Here is a 26,792-nt window from a genome sequence, read left to right as displayed (position 1 = left end):
AACCACACGTACAGTATACTTAAACGTAATAATTATTATGCGTTGAATAAACATAGTTTTGGAACATTTAAAAATACTGACATTTATTTACAATAAAATGAAATCATAATGATATTAGGTACTTTAATGTTATATATTTTGAACGGTTTGATTTTTTTTTCGTTTTTGGTCACAACATTAATATTGTCATACAATATGGTTACAATATCAAACTAAAACAAACAATCATTTCAGGAAACATAAAAATGGTATTATAGTATAAATAAATAATGATGGACTATAATATAAGTATACGCATTATACTTATACAGGTAATAGTGATATAGACATAATATTATTTAGTACAAATATATAATACGGTGGACACAGCACTAACGCGAGCCGCTTTCAGAATTAATACTTAAGTAATAAACACACTAGTTCCACGATCACCGGAAAGAGGTACGTACGATTTTTACGTTAAAAATATAAATAAGTTAAAACAAAACAATAAAAAACTCAGAATATTTTATTTTTTCATTTACGTATATATATTACATTATATACTTCTCTCCAATGATCTAAACACTTATTTAACGAATATTGACTAGGTGTTTTTCTCTGTATAATATTTAACAGACATAGAGTACAAAAATCACTATTATATTTTACTTTTTAGGAAAAAAAAATCATATTTTTTGCTTAATATTTATTAAAATTGTTATGGGAAAATTTTAAATCACCGCGTACGGACAGTAAATAAATAATTATATATAGTATATATCATATAGTGCTAATGTACGTATTAAATAAAACTAGTCAGGCACATTTAAAAATTACAAATTGAAAAAAATTGACACTTTAATATAAATTTGTACAACATAGGAAAACTAAAATATATAAACTTATTTGGTATAAAAATGTATTTTTTATTTTTACAAAAAACATTGTTGCGTTTTTTAAGCACGCGAGATTTCACGAATTGGTATTTTAGATTCGGCGAGGGACTAACTTTGGTATATTATAATAAAATATTCGCCGTTAATCGGACTGGTATGAATATATATATATGTATGTATATTGTTATTATTAAAAATAATAATAAACATAAGGTCGCGACGATTTAAAACAGTGCTCGTTTGTCACGTACATTTTATATTATTCGAAATTTGGAATGTAAACAAATTTTTATATTGTCTAAACACACGTTAATATGTTCGCGTTCTAATACACATGCGTATTCTTTAGCACAATACCTACATTTGATAGAGCCGGACAAGTTTTTCGTCTATATATATTTTTACCGTGCAGTGCTGTATATCATTCAGAATAACTAATAATAAGACACGACGTATATAACGTTATTATAAAAAAAAAAAAAATATCAGGAAAGTACAAAATTAATAAACAGATTTAACATTTTTTTTTTTTCATCGTTTTGTTATTATTTAAAAATGGCACATTTCGAGAAATCCACGGGAATACACAACGACGAATGACAATATATATACCCAATGACGCGTATTATATACTACATAAATTTTATACCGAAGAATACTGAACGTTCACTGAATACCGATGGGTGGGGTGGGTTGCTGCGAAGTATACGAAAAAAAAAAGTTTATTGCGATAACTTTTAAAATATCCCGAGTGGGCGCGACGGAGGGAACTATGTGGATAGACTTTCAGACTCGGGAAATATAGTAGGTATAAGCACTCGTAAGCGGCGGCGGCCTCGTGGGCAGATTTTATGGATAAAATTGTAATATTTTCGGCGAGTACTTAATAATCAATAGGTATAAGCTTACAGCTATCATAATATATAATATTATTATTATTTATGTGTACTTTTAATATTACGATAAAAAAAAAAAAAAATGTATAATGATGGCGTGCACGCGCGTACAAGAGGATAGGTATTATATTGCGTAACACTAATAAAATAACACCTAAGCGGTTTTGAATAAAATGAGTATGTAGTAGCTAATTATAGGCATATGATTGTAATATATATATATATAATATTATTGGTAGGTCGGTGTGGATTTTTTTCGTGGTCAACGGGGCCACTCGTGAAAAACCGATCTATTACGACACATCAATAATAATAATAATATAAAAAGAATGATAATTATTATTATATAATAATATATATATAAGAAAAGCAGTACTGTATATTTGTATATAAATGTAATATGTATATGACAATAATAGTAATAACAATATATAAGTGCGCATAATACAATAATTTTATGTATATCGTTATTATTAATATTATTATAATATGCTATCGTTACGGTTAATTGTCGTTAAAATGTAGGAACTCGTCTGTCGGTGCCGTGGCCGCCGCTGCCGCTTCGTCGTCGTCGTCGTCGTCGACGTCGCCTGCGCCGCCACCACCGTCCGCGGGTTCCGGCGGCGGCGGCGGCGGAGTTTCCGTTTCCGATTTTTTACCGGCTTTTGCGCCGTGTTGCCGTTGCGGTTTGTCGCCTTTGCCGCCTTTACCGCCGCCGGTCGTGGGTTTTTTCGATTTCTTTTTCCGTCCGGCAGCGTCCACCTTCCGGTGATTGATCTCGTCGCCGTCGCCACACCGCGGGTTGTTCTTCTTATTCTTGTTTCCTCCTCCGACCCCGCAGTCTTCGTCCTCTCTACTGCCGCTGTCCCTGCCGTTCCCGTCGTCCTTGTTCTTCTTCCGGCCACCACCGCCGCCGCCGCCTTTGCCTTGGCATTTATTACGGCCTTTGCGGTGCTTGGCAGTGGCGTGCGGTAGCCCCACGTGCGGCGGACACGCGTGTTGGTGCCGGTGCGCGTGCGGTATGGACGCCGGCCACTCGGCTGACTGCCGGTTGGCCAACAGACGTTCCACCCGTTCCGCGGGCACCGGTTGTGTCAGCACTCGCGTGTACGTGGACAGCTTGCCGAGCGGCGCGTCCGCCTTTATTTGCACCTTGCGCGGCGTGCCCCGCTTGTTGAGCGCCAGGTAAAGGGTTCGTCGGTCGTTCGTGTACTTGACCGACGAGTACGTGTTGTAATGGTTTTGTTCGATCATCTCGTTGAACACGCATTCGTCCTCGAAATCTTTCTGCAACAGACAAGACAAAAAAAGTTATCATAACAGTCGTATAAAAATTAACCGTTGAGAGTACACATTATATAAACCAGTTAGGTACTACGCGTAGGCGTTTTTGTATAAATTTTTAGAAAATCAAAATATTTTGTATTTTAAATTATTATGACAATCGTGAAACAGTTAAATGAATACTTTTTTAAAATCAACACTCCGAACGCGTTATTTTAAAATAATTGTGGAAAAATCGAAACGAAAAAATCAGTTCTAGATATAGATTTTCTATCCTGCGAAAATTAAACTTTTATTATTATTTGATGCTTAAACAGTTAAATGTGAAAAGACGACAAAATATATTCCTGTTTAACTTTTTTATAGAACGGTAAACCGTAGAGGCCGTTTTTGTACTATATTGTACAATAGACACCTTCTTCGGGCAGTGGATATCAAATCGTTAAAGAATTTAAATTCCATATTTTCTGGCCAATCTTATTCAAAAGTCCTCCCCCGAAAAGCTTGCGAAGAATTCCCTAGGCATTAAACACAATAATTGAAAAAAATACATTAAACAGTCCATTGGTAGGATGATAAACTAAACGAAAATGTAGTTTTCGGTCGATATAAATTCCTAAATCGGGACAGCAGTATACGTTATTCCTTATTATTTCTCCACAAAGCTTCTCTGACATTTTTTTGAAAAGAATGTCCATTTCGTTTACGACTCAGAATTAGTAAGGGTGGTACAGAGATTAAATTTCCTTCCCCCTTAGTAATTTTCTGGTTATTATTTTTTATACTCTTGAACGGAATCAATTGATTGTATGATATTGCGTGTTTCTTATTTTTTTTTTTTTTTTGAAATGTTAAATTAAGAAAAATAATTGAACTAGAGCTAAATAACCATCGCTTTAAAGGAAATCTCAGCATATTATGTGTATAAGCCTAGTGGTACGTGTTTTCGGTATAATTGGGTATGAACTTAATAACAATTAAAAATATACTCTTATACCTATACTTTGAAAAATTATTTTTTGAATGAATTGAAAAGTAAAGATGGACATGTATTAATTTAACAGTCTACTTTAAATTTTTGTTCGAAAACAATTTAAATACTTGTACAGATAGATTAATCGCATTTTAAAGAGCTAAACATATATGCAAATTATGACCAACGGAGTCTTATAGATAAAAAAGTATATACGTACTAATTATACGTGTAAAATTGCTTTTTAAATATTTTCTTCAAATTAAAATATTACCTTTATGTATAATAATGGACACATACGATGATAAACGCAATATTTAAATATTTGTCATTTTTTTAGTAATACATTATTATAATATGTTATACATTAAACAGTAAAACGTTATCTGTGCTTATTTTTAAAAGGTTTGTTATCGAAAAAAAAAATAAAAATTGTCGAACATAGTTCGTGCGTGAAATTAAGCAACCTAGTAGAATTTTTCCACACGAACCATTTAAGTAGTGTGTATATAGGTATACGCGACGCTGTCTCAAATTCGAAACGGGTTTGGTAAATTTCGTACCACTGCCCACTTACACGTACGTACACAACTCAAGTGTCTCAGCAATGCATTGCGTTCGGTATTAATTTCGTTCACATTATTGCATGCGACTATATACGAGTATTCTTTATTTCTTTGAATAAACCTATACAGGTATATATAGACACAGAATCCGGTATCCCGTTTACAAGATTCTGTACGTCATACATGTCTTCGACAAAATAAATCATAAAAATATCGTCTGTTCGTATTTTTGTACACATGTCCGTTATAATATTATGTTCTACGTACATATCGATATAAATCCACCATAATCCATTTAAGAAAAAAAAAAGAAAGAACGGGTCTGTTTTATTATCGTATTTGTCATGTTATTTTTTATGAAAATAAGATAGTTATATTTTGCCTATTGCATTAATTTTAATAAGTCGTGATCGGATGTACACACAGACGAAGTACATTTAATCCCTTTTAAGAGGGCGCAAAAGCAATACACATTAAAATATCTTCATGTACTTCAAACAGTACTGCTTTTTTTATTAGAGCCACGGAACAGACAGAAACGAATGGTACTTATTAAATAGATGAGAATGTGGAATTAACATCATTAAAACTAAAATAATAATAATAATAATAATAAACAACATATTGTGTGTCGTGTGTAAACAAAATAACATCGTTCTTACTAATAGCCTCTTTACACCACTTTAAATCTAAAATTACTTTAATAGATTTTCGATGTATTGATTAATTGTAAGTTTTATTGTCATCGACGGATACAGAAATAGAATATTTGTTTATCTAAAAAGAGCACCATTACTTAACTTTTGAAGTTGAGGCGTTTGAATACATATTAAAACAATTATACTGATGTGTATTTCTTTCATCGCCGCGATCGCAATGAATACTATTATTCAAAATAACTCAACGCAGTTTTATTCGACATATAAGTTTTTTTTAAAGCTCTTTATACATCGTTAACCGTAGAAAATATGGTTATGCTTTAAGTAGAAACTATTTTTAACATTGTACCGTGGACTGTGGGAGTAAAAATAATGAAAATTTCGCCATTTCGACGGGATACAATCCAAAGTTATGTATTTATTGTTTATACCCACTTATAATAGTCACTTATAGATCACAAATACTATTTTAACGAAAGTTAATCACATTGCTCATCAGAATTTAAAGTGCATTAAAAACACAGTATTGAACAATTGCCAATCAAGTCGTTTTAAAGCTAATAAAAATGTATCTTTCTAGTTGTAAAAATAATATATTGTTGTTAGTTTTTCACACAATTCAATATTAAACATATAACCATTAACTTTTTTGTATTTTGATATACAATGCAAAAGATATAGTTTAATAAATGAACGAATAATTAATAATTATAAAAAACTTAATACGTAAGTATAATATAATTATTTTTTATTACTGAAAATTAGATATCAAAAATAAAACATATAGGTAGATAGGAAAATAATATACAATTGTTCGTACATTAATATTATGACACTACGTAGTGTTTTATTGTTTATTAATTATCATATTCTCTTACTTTTTTAAATTTCTATCATGTATATTATGTATAATTACCCGTTTAATTAAAATAATTAGTTCTTAGTTAAAACATTTCATTTACGATGACTTAATGGATTTCAAAACGTCGTTTTAGTACTACCTTCGATAAAAAAAAAAAAAAAACGTTTAGTATCAATGGCGGTGTGTCAAATAAAAAAAACATTTGAAATATTGGCAAGGACCCTAAGTGTCTGGCTTTCTTTTCTGGTGTTTAATTTTAGAATACATATAGAAAACAACCCTTTTTGTGATTTTGTACACGAGTTTTTGAATAGTAATATAGATGAACTATTATATATATATATATATAAATTTATTTTTCAAACAGAATAATAAAAATACTCATAATGTATTATAATAATAAATGTAATTATTTAAATATATACAATATAAATATATAATAGTTTTGATAAAAAGGATTTTAAAGATTTACTAAGTATTTTTAATACTATGATAAAATATCTAAAATCAATTAAAAATGTGAGTGAATGAAATATTTTTTTTGTATTAATAAGTTATTTTCTTAATTTCTCTAATAAGTTAAAAAGTCTAAAAACAATAATATGATCTAATTTTCTATTAAGTTAAATTATCAATAATAACAATGCATGTGTTTCACGAATAATTAAATCGACGATCTATTAGTATTAAATTTATAAAATTAGTAGTGGTATACACATCTGTAGAGGCTAAAAAATATTTACATTTATTGTGATCAAAATACAGATAATATCTAGTATAATATATGAAATATTTATTTTATGTTTAATATTTAAACGTTGGTATTAATAATATTAACAAATGTTGTGTTTTCTCGTCTTACTATCTGTGTAAAGATTCATATTCTAAATACCATATATGGGGACAAACTACATAGAATTTTTGTGTGAATTTTTTATCAAGATCTACTAATCATATAAATGATTATATTTACAGAACCGCCAATTCAACTGGAACCGTTAATGTTCTTAAAAACAGCTGTGATTTTTTTAAAAATAATTTTACTAAAATTTCATTTAAAAAATGTTTAATACAAAATATTTACAAAAATGTCTAATATTAACCTTTTTGGATGATAACCTTCAATATTAATTTCATATTGTAGAGCAGAATTTGTTGATATATTATTATTGTGGAACGCCTAGAGCGAATAGTTTTGATAAGCATTTGAAGTACCTACCTATATGACAATTATTTTAAATATTACAAAGTTAAATATTATACTTTAGGTGTATATATTATGGTAATCGTCCTACGCCAAATAAAATTCGCTGGCTCTTTTGGTACATAAATGTGTTGTTTTTGCTGGTATAATAATAAAATATTATAATAAATCATACACACTCGAAATAATTTAATGACAGATAGGTATATATTATATTATTGAAATCAGTTAAAATGTTTACTTTTTTGGAATTCTTTTATAACATATTTATTTAACATAAAAAATGAAGTAACAGGACACTAGAGGACGGTGATAAGTAAATATCTCCATATTTTTATTCAAAACACAAAGTATAGGTACTCATTTATTTATACGCAGTTGTGCGTGCCTATTTAGCATAGGCAACGAAGATAGATTTAACTGCCAAAAATATACAAGTATTATACCTTATAGTAATAATAAAAACAGCTCGTCGTTTAGTTTTGATATATATAACATTTAATATGTTTAATATGGACTGTACCAGTTGTGGACATTAGAACATTAATAATATTCACGTAACATTGGGTACGCGTTATGTACGGTCCGAATGTCTGAGCTTGGAGCCATGCTGATATCATAAAATATGATAATTGCATAGAATACATTGTTAAACAATGGGAATAAAAAAAGCGCACAGAACTTCGGTCAGACCGACTGACCTGCAGCTGCGTTAAATGGTGCAGTCGAGCAAGGCACGGTCGAAACCGAAACGAGTTGTGTGTCAGTGTTAAATACGCATACACGCCCACAGAAAAATAATAATAAAATTGTACTAACATTTATTTGAAAAAAATATTTTGACGTAATATCTTCAAGGAAAATCTCGACCGATAGGTATAATATTTCATTTTTATTTCGCGACCCGTCACATAGTACATTATATCGTATTTATATTTGCACGCCATTCGTCTTGCAAAAAAAAAAAAAATAAAAAAATAAATAAAAATAAAAAATATTTTCATATCATATAAAGTAACAATAAATAAACACCGACCTAAAGGACTAGTGTTTTGTTAGATGGCGTACGTGTACGACTACGGTTGTGACGAAATAAACTGCAACGGGGCGTCAAGAGACTGCTACAAGCGGTATATAAGAACGGAAAAAATTCCTATCCTAATGGCCAATATAATATAATCGGTGGAAAAAACGGACCTCGGTGCGGAGTTGGTGCGCGGCGACACCGTCATAAAAACGAATGCGAAACAACGTCATCGCCGGACGAATGGGTTCCGCCACCGCCACCGTCGTCGCCGACGCAACTACTCGTGCGGTCCGTCCTCCGGTCGTATATCATAAACGTCAAACCGGTAAAATGTTATAATAAGTAAAAAAAAAAAAATACGCGCACACACAGGTGGCATCGCAAGCGAACAACTCGGTAGTTGGCAAAGATTTGCCGACGAGATAGGTACGAGTACGACGGCTTTCGGTGTGTGCTGCCGTGTTGCACCGCGCGCGAGCAATAGTGTAAAGGTGATTTGACAGGAGGGCGGACCCCGGCCGGCAGGTGTGGTTGATTTGGCGCGTTAATATACCTATATTATTGTTATTATTATTATGATTTTGATTGATAATAATATTGCATCCGCTGCAGAGAGCGATCGGGCGAGGTGACGACGCGCGGCGACCGACGACGAGGCACGATAAATGATAATATTATTACGTTGTGCGGTAATATAAATTACACGGCATTAAAATAACGATTTCGTCGCGAGAAGCTTCTGCCGAGATCGAGACGCATCGATAATAATATAATATATCGAGTCGAGCATCGTCGCATTCGGCTTCACGCCCAGACTGTACGTGGTTACGGTGCACAGCCATATAATGTCATCATTATATATACGAGTATGTATGTATAATTCCGGATCGTCGCGTTGTCTGGAGAATATCGATTACCAGTGATCACTGAAAATGTTATCAATCGTACGCGATGTGGTAGGTCGTATAATAGGTAGTTCGTATATGATATAATGTTATTAAATCGCCCAAACGGTATTGCGAACAGTAACCCGTTTCTATATATTTTTACCTGTATAAGGGCATATAACGATATAATTGTATTCGTTTTAATACGATTTAACAAAAAGATAGTGTTTTTTAATATTATGTAATGTCGTGCATACGTACGCATGCGTTTTACCGATATTCTATCATAATAATATACGTGTGTGTGTGTTTATATAGGTGGTGGACCAGTTGCAGTGAACGATGTCTACGGTCGCCCGAGTAGATTTCGCCGAGAAAACGTTAAAACTATACGCAGACAATAATTATTATATCGTATAATGTACTCGAGCTCGGCGGGTATTATTATAATATGTTATGGGTAAACACGCGCCTAAATCTACTCGACTTGCACGCGGCTACTACTCTGAGAGGGCGAAATCGTCTGTACCGGCGATTGTTGTCCTTCACACCGCCGTCACTCCGAATAGGTTATTATTTAATTATTTAATTATGTTTTAGTGTTTTACGAAAGAAATCGGTTTTTCGGTACTATAATTTCGTGCACGCACCTTACAATCGCATCTACTATATATCAACATACGCGGATTTTACCACAAGCGTTTTTAAACGTCATAGACAAAATTAATAATATTTTAGAACTCATCACCGTGACGGTCGGTTATTGTATTATAATATTATCCGCGGCCATCGTGGTATTCTAATCTCCAGTAAATCCGATATTGGTCTGTGTTTAGTTTATTATATTTTACGAGCAATGTGACAAACGACACCGCCGTTCAATGGTTAGAATTTTTTTATTTTTCGTGATATCCGTTTTTTTTTTTTTAACACGTTATCCGAGCATAGTTGATCGACTGCAATAGGATCATGAGTTCTACTGCGCTTCAGGATCGGTGCCGGTTTTACGTCTTATCGGCAGAATATATTGAAATATGTCGTCGGTCTATCGGGGATTTCTGGAAAAAGCGATATCGCGGTTCGGTTCAAAAATTCAACAGCGACGGAACGGCCTGACTAAATCTCGAACCGCTGCAGTGATGCGCTGTACAATCAATGTCGTTTGTGCGTCTTAAACAATGTGCACTCGGGGCGGTGATTCGTCATTATAATAATAATATAATACTCGTTTTATTAAAATATTCAGCCGCAGAAATTGCAATAATAATAATAATAATATTGATATTATGCTGTTATAAGCGGCGGCCGTTTCTGAGAATGTAACGTAAGAGAAGATATAGTTGTTAATTGAACCGTCGAGCATTATAATTTAAAACTCTGTTTAACGAACGGAGAAGGTTGTACAAAGAAAAAACGTATACATGTGTATATATAACGCCTATATACGCCGCGCCGCCGCGTTAATATAAGAGAGTATATTACATATACGAAAACGGCGCCCAATAAATTTTTACGAGTTGTGGTGCTCGTCTGCGATTACGTGTGAGGGGGGATGGGGGAAGAATAATAATTTCTCTCGTGCGCGCATATCAGTATAGATCACTGTACGGCGCGGGCTAATACAATGTTTTATACGACCGACAGCGGACTAGCACCCACGACGGGCCAGGAATGATACATAAATATAATTGTCGCTCTCGTCTATAATGGTGTACACGTAAACGTTACGTATTATAAAAATACGAACTGCACGTCCGAACCGGCCAAATGTACATCAAATTAGTGCTCATGATATCATATTATTATATTGTTTGGGACACATCACGTTTTTCGGTCGTATAAACTCGCCGAGGTCCGCGCGCGGTTCATATAGAATGTTAACTACCGCGCGCTATTATACAGGCGACGGACTTATTGTCGCCCTGCACAGTAGACGGTATACGTTTTTATTACCAGTGACATTTGGACGGCCTCGTTTTTATTTTATTTTTAACTCACAAAAGCTTTGACTTTAACGTCTTAAGAATATTTTCGAAAATTAACTACAAGTAATAATTGAATGTTATTATATTATATTACGTCTAGAGACTCCGGAGCAGAGAATAAATACGATACATTGAAATTGAATAGATAATAGTATTTGTCACGGTTATTGATAATATTGGCATGAACATGTTTTGTTTTTTTTTTTATCATTAATAGTGTAATTCTATCTGATGATGCTGCCCACTGATTTTCGTGCGAATTTCAAGATTGCACCGATCAACGGTTAACTGAGTGTCAGCAGATCGATTAATCATTTTTATAAAAATGTCTGTATTATTGTTATCTTTATATTACTATTTCATTAACTGTATGAGGAAATCGTTTAGCAAAACGCTAAACATATCTAACGTGACGATATGCAAGTTATTATATAGAACAAGTTTAAATGAAATAATTTTTTTTATGCGAGTATTTCAGCTTATATAATATTATCTTCTATTGTTTTTTCAAATATCACAATATGATAATTAGTAATCTTTCAGGGTTCAGCCATTTTCGGAATCACAATTTGTTAGTGTATTGATGTACTGGACTTTTACCACTTTGTATTAAATTAAACAACTTTTGCAAAGAAATATAATTACAGATATATTTTTCACGTATTTATATATTATATACCGAATACGACGGCATCCGTTTAAAACAAGTCAGTCGTATACAATCGTAGTGTTGCAGTGTACAGTAAAATATTATTATTTATATAGCAAATTTTTAACACACGATTTTCACAATTTAACACATATATTTAACTATATACTATAGTTTGACTATGCTGTTCTGAAGTCAAAGTTAATCCGACATATATACGTCTACTTGTGTGATACACGTTCTATGTATACCACCTTCGACGATTTATCTTACAGAGGGTCGATAATATTGAGACGTAATATAATAACACATTCGGTGCTTATTATTTGTATTATTTTATTTATTTCAATTTTCAAATGACTATCACCCGTATAAAGTTTAAGGTCGATTTCGGTAAACGCCCGATCCGAAACTATTATTGCCAATGTTTTTTTATTATAATGCGCTTATATGAGTTTGTATTATATTATAATATTTCTACTGCTTAACATAGTTGGCGCGATTTTTTTTCACGCATGCTTTCACTTCAGAAGTGCTTAAAACTAGGTAAACTATATATATTTTGGAGATTTCTTCTTGAATGGTTCAAACAGGTACCTCCAATAGTGGCGCGGTATAACTGGTTTTCGTATGTTCTAAACGTGTCGAACGTACGTGAAAAGGTGTGAAATATTAAGCGCCATTGTTTACCGTACATTTTAACACGGTTTTATGTGTTTAGGAATACGTTTTACAAATGTTTTCGGACGTTTTGTGCGTGTGATTTTTATTACGAATACTCATTCAAATATGACAGTCGACAATACATCGTTACACACATAAGTCAAATTGCGCGTGATGTAGAAAAAAATATATGTATTATAGTGTTTTCCCTAAACGTGTCTACGCGAGTCTAGTGAATGACACACTAATAAATATTACGGTATAGATTCAATAATGTATAATGTATACGTATTAAGTATGTCCATTTATTTTTGCGACTACGCGAATAAAATTGATATATTACGGTGCTGTCGAAACGTTAAAATAAAATATGAGATTACATATAAATTTATACGACAGCTCGCGGCTAAGCCATAGTGTTTAAAAAATGTAAAACAAACTTCTTGTTCGCCCAACCGCCGCCAAAACGCGTTACCAGTTTTGTGATTTATATAGACGTGATAATAATTATTGCATAATGTATTTCTATTATCATTTGGGTAGTTCTCTCTCTTTCTCTCTCTCTCTCTCTCTCTCTCTCTCTCTCTCTATACATGTATATATTTTATATCTTTGTTTTACTCTCTCCCCATATTTCTTTAGTTCTGTATACACACACATGAACAACTATGTGCTACTATATAATATTATATATCATAAAAAATAACGATTGATAGCCAGACGCACGCGCGCAAAAATTAAATATAATAATCTTACACGTCCTTGCATACAATTCACATAGAGAGTTAGATCGTTGCGTCATTTGACAAGACTTCGTCGGTTTCCGTGCCTTTTTGTCCTTGTGCAGAACCCGCGTGTTCACTGCACTTTCGAGAGTCCGTGAGGAGAAAACAAAAATGCTCGGCAGTCCGTTGTTTAACCAAAAAAAATTTTTGGAGATGTTTATTGATTTTACAGTATTGCAATCTAGGAATCTACTATAAACAAACGCATTTTAACTGTAGAGAGAGTATGATATCATACTTCACATACTTTCAGGACAAAAAGAGCTAGTTAAAAAATATGTACATATTATGTATTAGTAATTATATACCTATATTATATTACTGAATTAATCTGTTAATGTGATTATTTTATGTCACACTGAAAATGTCACAAAAAATCTCCGATTTTGAATCAGGTTTTTTTTTTTGAAGGGTTACGAGCATATTTTAAGATAAAGACTAAATTATATAATTATAATAAAAACTATAATAGTTTTATAACAGTACAACTAGATATTTTTTATGGATCACTTGGCAAGTAAAAAAAGGATCTAATTTATATAGTATATCATAATAGAAAAAACTTTGAGAAACACTGATTTAAATCATAATACTGATATTGTTAATGCAATTTCAGTAGTTTGTATAAATATGAGTAACTTAGATATTAATATCCTTTTTTACCAATCGTTTTAAAACAAAAATATTAACCTAATTAATTGTATGATCTTGAAACGTTATTGTGAGTATTACGCTCGTAATATGTATAATACAATATAATATTAAATGATTTATAACAATATATAAACTATAGTCTGTAGGTAGGTTTATTACATTTTTATATTGATAAAATATTCTATGTGAATACTATTAAATATTGTATTCAGTAGAACACGATTGATCATCGTTAAAAAAATTGATATTATTCTGTGGGCAGTCTGTAAATTGATATTTTAGAAATTCTACAATATGACGTACCTATAGTTTATTTAAAATTTAATATTACTTAATTCATTTTAGTTTTGAACGGAAGTGGCTCAGTTACAAAGTTAAGTTACAAAGCAATCGTATGACACAATAATATATAATAAATATTAATAATGAATATAATAACTATATTGAGCTATGGATAACTAAGTAAAAAATGATATAAAAAAGTCTTTTAAGGAAAATTTTGGTAACGAACAAATTAATTTCTTATTTATTTATTTTGAATCATTGTCATAATTGGGGAGGGTGTTAATTGCATAGTTGCATAGTTAGTTATTTAAAACTTAAATAAAATACATTTTTTGACTATGAACATACCATTACAATGATTATCAAAATTTCATTTAGATATAGGTACTAACCATAAATGTTATAAATTAACACAATTCAAAAATTAAATCAAATAAAAAATAAAAACATACCTACATAATATTATCATCATTATAATATAATATTTTATATTTCATTCACCCTTGACCAAATTTGAGGGGAGAATTCTTGTTGATGGAACTTGATTAGGTAGTGATTATAAAAGTAATATATTGTTCTCACGGAGTAACGCGAAAGCGGTTGGAGGAGGGTGGATAAAACAGTATATTGCCGATTAAAATAAAAATTCATGAGTAGTAGATAATAATTTTTACTTTAAGAAAGTATATAATATAATAATAATATCTATACATAGATCTATAGTGATAAATATGCTATGTCATCATACTGTTTTATACTCATTTTATGTTAATTCGTATTAAACATAATACATTTAGGTACGTACAACGTATATATTTTTATACACCTTAATAAGTGTAACAAAAACAGTATTTTTTATGATAGTCAAATAAAATGTAAATAGGTACTTTATAGTAAGTGAGTTGTACCTACGTTAAAATATCATATAATTTATAGAATATACCGTTTTTTCTTATAAATCATTATTCATTGTATAAAATACTACAAAAGATGTTTTTTTAGTTATTACTTTGTACAGTATTATTGAAATGACATAATGAAGTACCTACCCAAATATACGATGCATTTTTTGAACATGTTATAAACCTTCTTCTGTGTATTGTGATATAGAATACCTACGGATAATTATTCAGAAAAAATGAATTCAAAATAATATATACAGGTATTTTTCATGAAGAAATATATTTAAAAGACACAACTTTTGATGTTGTATATTATATACTATTTAGGCACAATTAAATATTTTCATTATTTCCCATTTTTATTGGGAATAATAACGTATTTCAAAAGGTTATTATTGTGGGCGAAAGTTTTAATCCGTAAAAAATTAATTTGTGCATGACTAAAACAAGATTTTCATCTAATTATATTATCTAGGTAAGTATTTTGTATATAACGTACCTATTATTATATTTAATTAAAATCACAGTTATAGAAACAACATCAATTGTTTCTAAATTGTATATACTATTCAATATTAAAAATTTCAATATCATTACTATAAGAAATTATATTCATCAATAATGGAACTATAGAATTTTAAGTATCCACTTAGCTATTTTAACTCAAAAACTGTTTAGAACGGTACAGAAATCAATGGACAAACGTTAGAACATTTCCAGATTCACTCTTAATCAAATCATCATCAAAAATAAACGATATTCATTATATCAGTTATAAGTTAGGTACCAGTCTGATCACCGGAAATCATTTATTTTTCAGAGCAAACTATAGCGTCAGATATTGCTACTGTGATCAACATAATAAAACATATTTATATTTATACAGTTTAAATTTTTATCGAGCATTACGAGATATACAATAAATACACCAAAGACTTGATCGAACGAGGTTAAAATATATATTGCAACTGTTTCATCGTTATTATGCTTTAAAGTCACACGTGACCATTTCAAATAATATGCGTACAGGATTTTAGGTAAGTTAACTCATCACGGAAATTGTCTTGCACGTGTACATTTCGACGGTCTTTTCAAATTTAATGGTAATATGGTAAATTGCATCTAGAAGCCGCCAAACGCCGATTTTACCTTGCAGCAGCAGTAGATGCAGACACGAGTGGTTGACATAAGAAATTACTTTTAACTCCCTGAAATATTATCACAGGGGATGAAAACGATAAAGTATATAAACACAAAACATCGACCACCGCGGCGTGTTCTTTTTGTTGCGGTAATAAATTGGTGTGAAAGACTCTGTTTGTTTAACAAACAAAAAAAAAAATATTATATACATAATAAATAAAAAAATAAAAACCCTCTGGACAATATTTATACACATTTTGTTTTTTGTTGTACGTTTTATTTTTTTTCCGAGGGAGAAGAAAAACCGTAAACAACACTCCGTCGGACATCGAATGCATATGATACCGGTTAATTTGGTCGGCACACCCTATAACTGTCAAGGTGGTAAAAATTATGGTTAAACGTACGCTTTTACCGAACCGTATATTTGTAGGTGGCAATAAATACTAGTACTATAATACTCTAAGCCTCTCAATTAGGCGCTACACACACACACATAGGCGCGCGCGCGTACGAACACGATTTTGGTTAGGGATGGGGACGAGAGGAATAAAACGGACGGGGACAACAGGATTTTTAAACGTTTTAATTTAGACCTATAGGGTCGGATGGTATAAATGCCTTTGATCGGATCCGCCCGCCCACCCGAGTTCCGATTGACTATCTGGGAACAATACGAAGACAATATAAATTTAGGAACGAGAAAATACGTACGATGTATCAGAGATCGTGGCCATCACGAAAAGCGTCTCTAAAAAAGGAATGTTTGAGCATTACTATCGTGCATCCAATTTAAAAATTACAAAATCCAACACTGAACAGAAATAAGCATATAAAAACAATAATAGTTCATTGTACTTGTTTAATTTATTGTATATTATAATATTCTATTTCATTGAACGCGTTTAAGATATGACACGACCAAATTTAAGCTAAAGTTAAAACTTAAAACAATATACGTCCTTATTACGCCTCGTTGACGATGACGAATTATACAATTATTATTTATTAATACAGTACAAGTAACACGTAAGTACTCGTGGACTTAAAGCAATCATTTTATCATACTTATTGTTTCTCTAGTTTTCAATGGGGTGCCGCTTTAATGCTCTTTACATATACTTATTTTTACAATTATTTTATTTTACACTGTTCTAATATTCAAATCTATATAAGGAGTTCATGATCTACTCTCCAAACTACTTCTTATATCGGGCATACAGCACGCATGGGGTATTATTTTTTAAAGTTTCTCTTTTTTATACACATTTTCTATTTTTATAAAACATGCGCGAATCAATCAATAAAATATGGCTAGATTATTTCTACAAGGAAACTTATATACTTTGATTTAACTTTTTTGCAGTAATTGTAAAAAATAAAATAACACATGATGTACTATTTTAAATATATGATAGGTTAGGTTAGGAAAGGAAAATTATCGAATAAATTTAAAGGATATAGTATGCACGATTGAAAACACAAAGTAATGTAACTTATACAAGATATACTAGTACAGAGTACTAATATGTATTTACCTAGTTAATTTTACTATTATGAATAAGACTTTTCAATAGAAAAAAAAAACTACAGAAAAAAAGGACATTTAAAATTTAAACTATTACGACACCACACAGTTGTAATACGTCTAGGAGATGGGTACGTAGTAAAACATATAATATCACATACGTGTTGTATAATATTATTAGTAATTATTAATACAGCGGAGACGCTAAAATATACGTCGACGACGATAGGATGTAAATCACCGGGTGGTTTGGGTAATATTCTAGATGTGTGTAATAAAGACGTGAGAAATAATTGACGTCCTCCCATATACGTACAAATCGGCCGACCGGACAACAATATATTCGTGCATTTTACTACCGACGCGCGATCAAGATTAAACGATAGAGCAAATAATTATGTGCTCGAAAAGCCGACTTGCTCGTTGAATTATATATTTATCCATTTTTAGCGAATTGATTTCATTTTTACCAACAGATATAACATAGTGTCGAATTTCTACAGCTTTTTCGGACATATTATTATGTTATCGTATTATGCCGCGATGTCTTCTACATTAGATTCATACGTATAGGTATTATTATACGTCTAAATGTGTGCCCTTCACCATATATAATAACGACGATTGCTGTTCTAAGCACTATAATATTATAATGTATAGCTGAATTATGATGGCCAAGTGTTACTAACTAGCGAAAAGTGTAAACGAACGTCCCCGTAATTTAGGTAAAACGAGTTTTTGTTTTAAACACGAATTTATGTGTGTGTGTGTGTTTTTTTTTTTTATTATTAAACTATTATTGAAACTCGTAGTAAATTATTTTAAAATAAATCTTATTAAAACATTTTTTCTCGTATCTGCAAACTAACGAAGACAAATTATTATTACGTATAATATGTAATATAATATTATAATCTACCTATATATTAGGAGATATTTAGTATAATATACTAAATAATTTATACTAAAAACATCGAACCACTTAAAAAAACGAATCGGTACTTAACTACATAATATTATTATATTTGATAAACATAGTGAAGAGGTACATCTTGGAAAAATTAATTTCGATTAACGTCTTTGATTTTTATTAGAAAAAAAACAGTGATTATAAATTATAATACTAAATAACATAATCGTAGAAGTTCGTTATGAGTCATAATTATTGTGTTCATTTTATAATATTACAAAAACGAAACGATGTAAAACACGTGAACCGGTAATGGATATTTTATTATTATTTTATTTAGTATTTATAATACAAGATAATTCGTCTAGCATTCTCACCCCTATTTTTCATCAACTTATGATTTTCGCAATTTTTGAATATTCCTAAAAAACATAATATTTTCAAGATCTTAAAATGTTTTGTACTACTTAGGGAGTGTTTTGTGTCGATACAAACTTCTGTTTTCTTTGTAAAAATCACTTTTTTTTAACTGTAAATTATTTAGTGGATAGTTTTTTTGTAAAAGTTGATGTGACTCCTTCGAAATTAAAATAAATACCTAATGTTTAGCTATTAAAATATTTATAGTAAGTATAATGGTCCTAAAAAAAAAAAAAAAATGGTCATAAAAAATATAAAATAAATATAATATTGGATCTGGTGTAATTATAATTGGATTATTCGAAAAAAAAAAAAAACTTTAAATATTGATAGATTAATATTAATAACTAAAATATGTTCAACTCACTGTATATAGCCCTATAACTTCTAAACCCATTACCATGGAGTTATAGCATATTTAAAGTGCACAAAATCAAAATATTAAAAACTGTTCGTTTGATTTTTGATTTTAAAAAGTCACCATTTTCAGAAAAATTACCGAATAAATAATTTATAGTAGAAAAAATGAGGAGGATCTAAAGAGGAACTCATTCAAAAAATAGAAGTTTGTATCTCAACCGACTCTTCATAAATCGTACAACAATGTACACGAATTTGAGAATATTATGAACTTTAACTTGGTATATTTAAAAATTTCAAAAATAACATTCTGAATAACTGCATTGTTAAAGAAAAAAAGGGGCGGGCATGCTTGGTTAATCACCTTGTATACGCGTACGGGCGACCACACAGCATCATAGACGATTAATACCTATTATACACATAATGTAGACCTATATAATATAATATAATGGGAAGATTACGCGCATTGTATGTGATTATTAAATAAACCGAATTCATTGATATGCGTATATTTTATACAAAATATTATAAAAGCGACGTATTGTGCCCACCGAGCATTATAACGTGATATCATTACGATACAATCGAGATGTGATCAGAGAATGATGAGTGAAACGCAGACGAAATAAAAAAAAAAAACAACTAACATCTATTACACTCGTGTTTACAGGGTGTATCTTCGTGTTTTTCTCTATCGATGGCTATTTTTCTTTGCCTATAATTATAATAATATATTTTTGGAAAAAATGATTCCGATAAAAGCATAGATACTGTGTTATATAATACAAACTTTTACGAATTTGTAGTGTAAAATTGTTTACTCATACTCGAATTAAATACGGTGTTGAAAACGCGCGCGAGTACATTATGTAATAATATTATACTTGTAATCGTCCGGTATATGTACCCACGCGAACGAAGGACGAAGACCAAAACTCCTGGACACCCTGTACGCATTTATACATGATTAAGAAAAAAATATTCGCAATGTAGTTTCTGAGATCTATCGGCGAGTAGTCCGCGTTAACGGAAATTAAATTTGATGTATATTATACATATTTTTGTATGTGTGTGTGTATAAATTCACACACATAATATTATATATTATTACAAAGAATATGTGTGACGAAAGTGTTGTTTGTTTATTATAATATTATAATCAACACAGCTAAAAATACGATGTGATAGTATAATATGTCACGTGTATTATAAACGTTGCACAATGCACAGGAAGCGTTTCCACAAATTCCGTTTGGCGAATCTGAGACGACCGCGACATCGGTTTCATATGTGATTCGTATTATTATTTCACCGAGTTCAACGTCCGTACGCGTATCACTAATTATAACAATGATCGGCCGCAGCATCAGCCACCACTGGCTCCGGTGCATGCGATGTTAACCCATTGATTGTGTTATAAACTTATAACCCGACTTGGATTAAATGTTCCCAATTAAATTACGCAACGACGTATGCGTCTACAGTGTGACGGACGAGTTAAAAATAATTAAAAAGAAACCAATTTTTTATAACTATTGTTATTATTATTTGAAGGCGCGGGCAGGTGAGAGACTCGTTATGTCGCAAAGCAAAGGTTTTTTCTCATTTGTCTATGTGTAACCCTATCACGTCTGCAAAGGAAATTGTTTGAATAATATACGATAGTGTTATATAATATTGAATAGGTAGTTAATAATATTTTAGTATGATATTATTACTATTTCGTCTAAAATAACGCAGGAATAAATATATATGATATTTTTAAAACTTCATATTTATACGTAGTGCAACGCAATACCACTGTTTTTGTACCTACGCAATCGTCAGTTAGCCATTGCTATGTAGGCTAAGAATTATACATCATTAGAAAGTAAAACAAAATCAAAATCCTTTTAAATGATTAATCGAATAATCGATTAATCTCTTGAATTGGAAACCCCCAGAGAAAATGTCCCACTCCCAAAACGATTAATATCATTTGTAAATAATATCGATAATATAGTTATATACTAGATAGTAACCTATACCGAGCTTACTTCTTATGTATGTACCGCCACGGCGCCGCCGCGCCGTCGTGATTTTGACGCAATTATTAGACGATCAAATAATAACGTATGATAACTAATAACCAATAATCATGAAGAAATAATAATAATAATTTACCGAACTGAGTTTCAAAATAATGCAGGTAACACGCATGGTAAATATTTATCAAATATTCTAATAATACTCGTATAGTATGTATTATACCTTTTATTCCAACATAGATAATTCTATGCGTAAATTATACATTTTCATATTTCCAAAACGATTATTTTATGCCATAATATAGACATATTAATTTCGAATTACACGAACAAATTATAAATCATACATATTATATCTTATTATAATAAATGTCCGAATATTTTCACCATAATTTTATTAACACCAGCTTAAATATATATATATTATATCTCCGCGCATACTCTAAATTCCAACAGGTAAATATTATAATTTGTTCTTCGTACACTATACAATTACTATCGACAAACCAGTCTAGTATAGTTCATTGAAATATTTAAATTAAATTAAACTAAAATTATCAACAACGGGAAATCGGGATATTATTAATAATTTATTTGCCTGTAATTTTTTATTGAAAAAAAATTCCAATCAATTTAAAATTAAATGCAACTACTGATATCAATTTACACTCATAAGCAATATGCACATAATATATATAACACTTGAAACGATGATAAAATATTATATTGACGCGTTCACAAATTAAAATGTTTAACATTTTAAATAACTTTAATAGCTCATAATACATTCTGATACTTTCGGGTATTGAACAATATACTGTCTATTATAAATCATAATATATACACCGATTGAATCTCATAATATTATGTAGGTGTTAGTTTTTTTTTTTATGTACCTATAACTAATTTTTTTAAAACTTTATAAAATTATGAAGCATACCATAATATATTTATAAAAAAAAACCCTGAAACGTTTAATGTGTCAAAATACCACATTCTATTCATACACCAGTTGCGTGCTGTCAAATATAGTTTTATTTTTTTCTAGACGTACATCCCAATATATCTAACCAGAATGCAAATTATACATTTTTGGACAAGTTATGTTTTTTGTGATGTTTGATTTATAATGATTTTCATTCGAAACGAAGTTCTACAACTGTTACCTTAGATAAACCAGATACAAAATACATGGATTGTGTGTATAGTGTAGGTTAAATCACTGTCATACATGTACATTTTCGCTAAACATAACACATTAAGAACGCACGTCGTTATAGTTATGTATATGTATATATATAAATATACTATACATGTATGTGTTAAGACCCACACGAAAGTATAATAGGTAAACGCGTCGATGTTATATTGAATATAATATTCTATAGTGTGTATAAATAAAACTTGTAATAGGTACCTATTTTGTTTTATGCATGACCAAATAAAAGCGAGATTAAAATCAAAAAGAACAACAAAATCAACAAAATCGATCGAATCTAAAATACTATATACCTAGTCGTGTAAAGTTCCTAACACCTCCGGACTTTTAAAATCACATATTATGCATAATACACGGTCAGTAGACACTTTATGCAAACCATACAATGTATAATATCCAAATAATATATCCAAAAATATATAAAATATTATAGAAATAAAACGTCGCAGGAACGTTGCAATGCGTATGCGATCTACAAATACGATAAACATATTTTACAATATGTACTTAACTATAATAATATGGTGTTTTCTTATGAGAAAAAAAATCACTGCTACAGGCGATGATGCGACTATATAGTATAGTGTTTTATAGAGAACATAACTGTCACAAGTAGGTTGTAAAGCTGCTCGATAAGATATTGTATAGAAAACACGCACACGCGTGATCGGATTGTGCCATGGCATTGTGATATTATATGCCTAGCTGTTACCTATATTATAATGTTATATCGCTTTATCATCGTTATTTAATTATAACGAAAAAAAAGCGATAGTTTGATAAACGAAAGCATTATTACGAGCCACGATCATCTTTTTTGTTTTTAAAGATTTAAGTTTCTATATTGTATTATATAGTAAATAGGTACAATATAACGCGATTGCGTCATTATTTAAGTCGAGGTCGTATTTTGATATTATCATAGATATATTATGAAAAATCGTATTATAGTAAAATAAATATAATATTTTTTTTTTTATATATATTTAATATGCGTGATTGCCTTACCGAGCCATAAAGTAAGCCGCATGCGTCCATGCACAAGTACATACAGGTTGCTACGCCTTGGATGTTTAGCTGCCCCATGTTCACCGAAGTTCTTTGCAGGATAACTGAAAAAAAAATAAACGAAATGTTTATAAATTCATAGATATAAGCACGTATGTAAGATACAAGTATGATAATATGTGCGGTAAAGAAAATGTGTACTATAATATTATAGTGCGTATATACTTTATATAACCACCTGGGCCGCCCGTACTTAATTGTATATACGTTTGACACGTTCCATTGTTAAATAAAAAGTTTTGCTATAAAGATTTTACTACATTTTAATAATTATTATAGCGATTATACAGAATGACGATTAAAGTGCCGTGATATACATGCATTATAATAACAATCATATGATATGATAGTATGGCGCCAATATGTATGTATATATATTACCGACGATCTACCGTATAATATTTAAGTATATTATCAAAATTCCAATACATCACGTACTTAATTTAAAATTACTCGTGAATAATTAAAGGCGTACATCGAAGTGGTTAGTCACTGGTTACATATAAAGTGATTTTTTTCTTTTTACTATCGTTTTTGATAGAACAGAATTAATATCAATAGACATCTATATTAATTATAGTAAAATAGTGTATAATATATTCTTATGTTGTGATCGCGCATCTTCGCAGTGATAAACATAACGATAATGCCGTATAATAATCCGCAGTAAATATACAATATAAGCCCATCGATTTTAAACCATAAATACTACCTATACGATAGACTTAACTAAATACTTATGCCATAAGACATGAAATAGGACAGGTTATAAGCTCCCATAATTAGTATTTTCTAAATAATAATTGCTAGTCGCTGATAATTTGAGGGTATATTATTCTGAAAATGCATACCTTTTTTTATATAATAAAATACACGTATAACAGCAGTATTAAGTAAGTTATATCTCGAATCCGTGACGTTTATGCCATTCCATTAGGTATAATATCGTAGATTATAATGCTAAAATTTACCTTTTTGTGTATAAATATTTTAGTTAAAATATAAAAATATATACTTCTTTATGGTGAACATATTTTATGCTTTTTAATGATTCATGTAAAATATTTTTTTTACAATGAATGACAGCAGAGAGTTAAAAACAACATTATACAAACTATATATTTATAGATAATATGTGAATAAGAACTCGCGTGGCAGCTTAAGGCGAACTAACTCAAGATCATATTTAATATATTATTTTAACGTAATAAAATTTAACAATAAATGTACCCATAACCTAGCTAGTTAGCTATGTGTAAGATACGAAAACATCTTTCTCTCGTTTTGCCGTGGGTTTGTAAAAAAAAAAAAAAATTAAAATAAATACATAATAATTGAGATTATCGTAAATGTTTATAAAATGAGTCCCTTCAATAGTTTAATATAATATTGCAGTTAAAACCTGATATTAGACGGCAAAATTGTTTTTTTCACTGGTCTGAAATGTGAACCTCATAAACATATTTCACTTTTTACGTAAATGAGTACATTAATAGAGAGGAGATCGTGTTAAGGCTAACGAGTCGAATAGTTATTATTATTATTATTTTTATTATATAAATTTCTGACGACGATCCATATAAAAATAATATAGTAATAACAATATTATTTTTATTATCATAGATGTAACCGAAATCGTATATTATAGCAGGGGGGCGGTTGACGGTTGCATTTAAAGCGTCCGACTCATAAGAATAATAACTGTCGGGGTAAAAAGGAGGCGCCTGTTCGAAATCGATTAGAATATTAAATGAATATAATATTATTATATATAGTGGCCGGTCAGAAAAAAAACACTACCATAAGGTTCCTGTGCGGCAACCGGTTCGTCAGTATGTATATAATATATTTATTATGGTATGTATGCAAGAACATATTTATATGTGACTCCTAAGCTCATTAACACAAATTTGAATTTAAAGGGAAAATAATAAAACACTTATCCTTATCTGAACCCCAAAGTATTGTTCCGATCTCGAGTGGGATTCAGGAATTTTATACTCAAATTGACACCAGCTATTATATTATATGTAGATAGAGACCAGCACCGCCGCACACCAAACACTGGCCGTGATTAAAAAGACTCACACGCATACGCATTATTATATAAAGATACACGATGCAGCTTAAATTTTTATATCTAAAAACAAACTTTATGTGCGTGTCCCGTCACCGCGAACAAAAACGGGTGTTTATTTAGTTTTTATTTTATTTTAGTCGCCCTATGAGAGTATTTTACGATTACGACCGAATTACACGGGCTTTCAAGAAAATAATAGAAAACCATAGAGGCGTCTAAAAAGTGAAATTGCCGGACGCATTGTATTCGTGCACCTACATCGTTTTATGACCTTTTTCCCGATAGATGCGTTTACTGCAGCAGCGTGGCGGGCGGAATCGCTTCACCGTAAACCAACGGATTTATATATTATTATATCAAAGCACGTAATATATAAGAATATAAGATGGGTACATAATATTATGCCGTTGACAAATAACTCTGTGTATATGTCTATCGTGTGTGTATAATGCGACGCGTTTTTCATTTCCACACAATACGCCCGATGAGTTGATACGTTAAGACCGAGTCCATTTATTATAATGTTATGTTCTCCCCTTATTTGAAAAATTTCCGGCTATAACGACTTTAAGCGACGCTTTCCCGACGATATGGATTCCGCACACAATAGAGTACGTACACATCTTATGGGAATATAATAGCATATACATGTATATAATATAATAATATGTCGTGGTATGCGTATAGTGTGTAAATGGTAGCATTCGAAAATTTAAACGAATAACAGGTATATCATAGAATTATCACGTTCTACGCGAGGGTAATCCGTTGAAATCCGATCAAAATTAATGATTATGACTAATGATTGTAAAGTATGTTTTTTTTTTTAGCCTCAACATAGTATAATATAGGTATAGTGACACAATTATAATTTT

General features: G+C 30.7%; 2 protein-coding genes across 2 annotated transcripts in view; both read right to left on the bottom strand.

Moving 5' to 3' along the window:
• The window catches only part of LOC114119454 (NADH dehydrogenase [ubiquinone] 1 alpha subcomplex subunit 13), a 189,456-nt gene that overhangs the window by 92,631 nt on the left and 70,033 nt on the right, over window positions 1-26,792 (bottom strand). The window lies entirely within an intron of this gene.
• LOC114119456 (uncharacterized) overlaps window positions 110-26,792 on the bottom strand; it is a 72,297-nt gene continuing 45,614 nt past the window's right edge. The window contains exons 2-3 of the mRNA XM_050199356.1: window positions 23,778-23,881; window positions 110-3,061 (exon numbers count right to left, since the gene is read on the bottom strand). Coding sequence (XP_050055313.1) covers window positions 2,279-3,061; window positions 23,778-23,881 — 887 coding nt within the window. The 3' untranslated portion in view covers window positions 110-2,278. The remainder of the gene's footprint in view (window positions 3,062-23,777; window positions 23,882-26,792) is intronic.

This window comes from Aphis gossypii, chromosome 2, assembly GCF_020184175.1.
Source record: "Aphis gossypii isolate Hap1 chromosome 2, ASM2018417v2, whole genome shotgun sequence".
NCBI lineage: Eukaryota > Metazoa > Arthropoda > Insecta > Hemiptera > Aphididae > Aphis > Aphis gossypii.
This window is presented reverse-complemented; position numbering and strand designations above follow the sequence as displayed.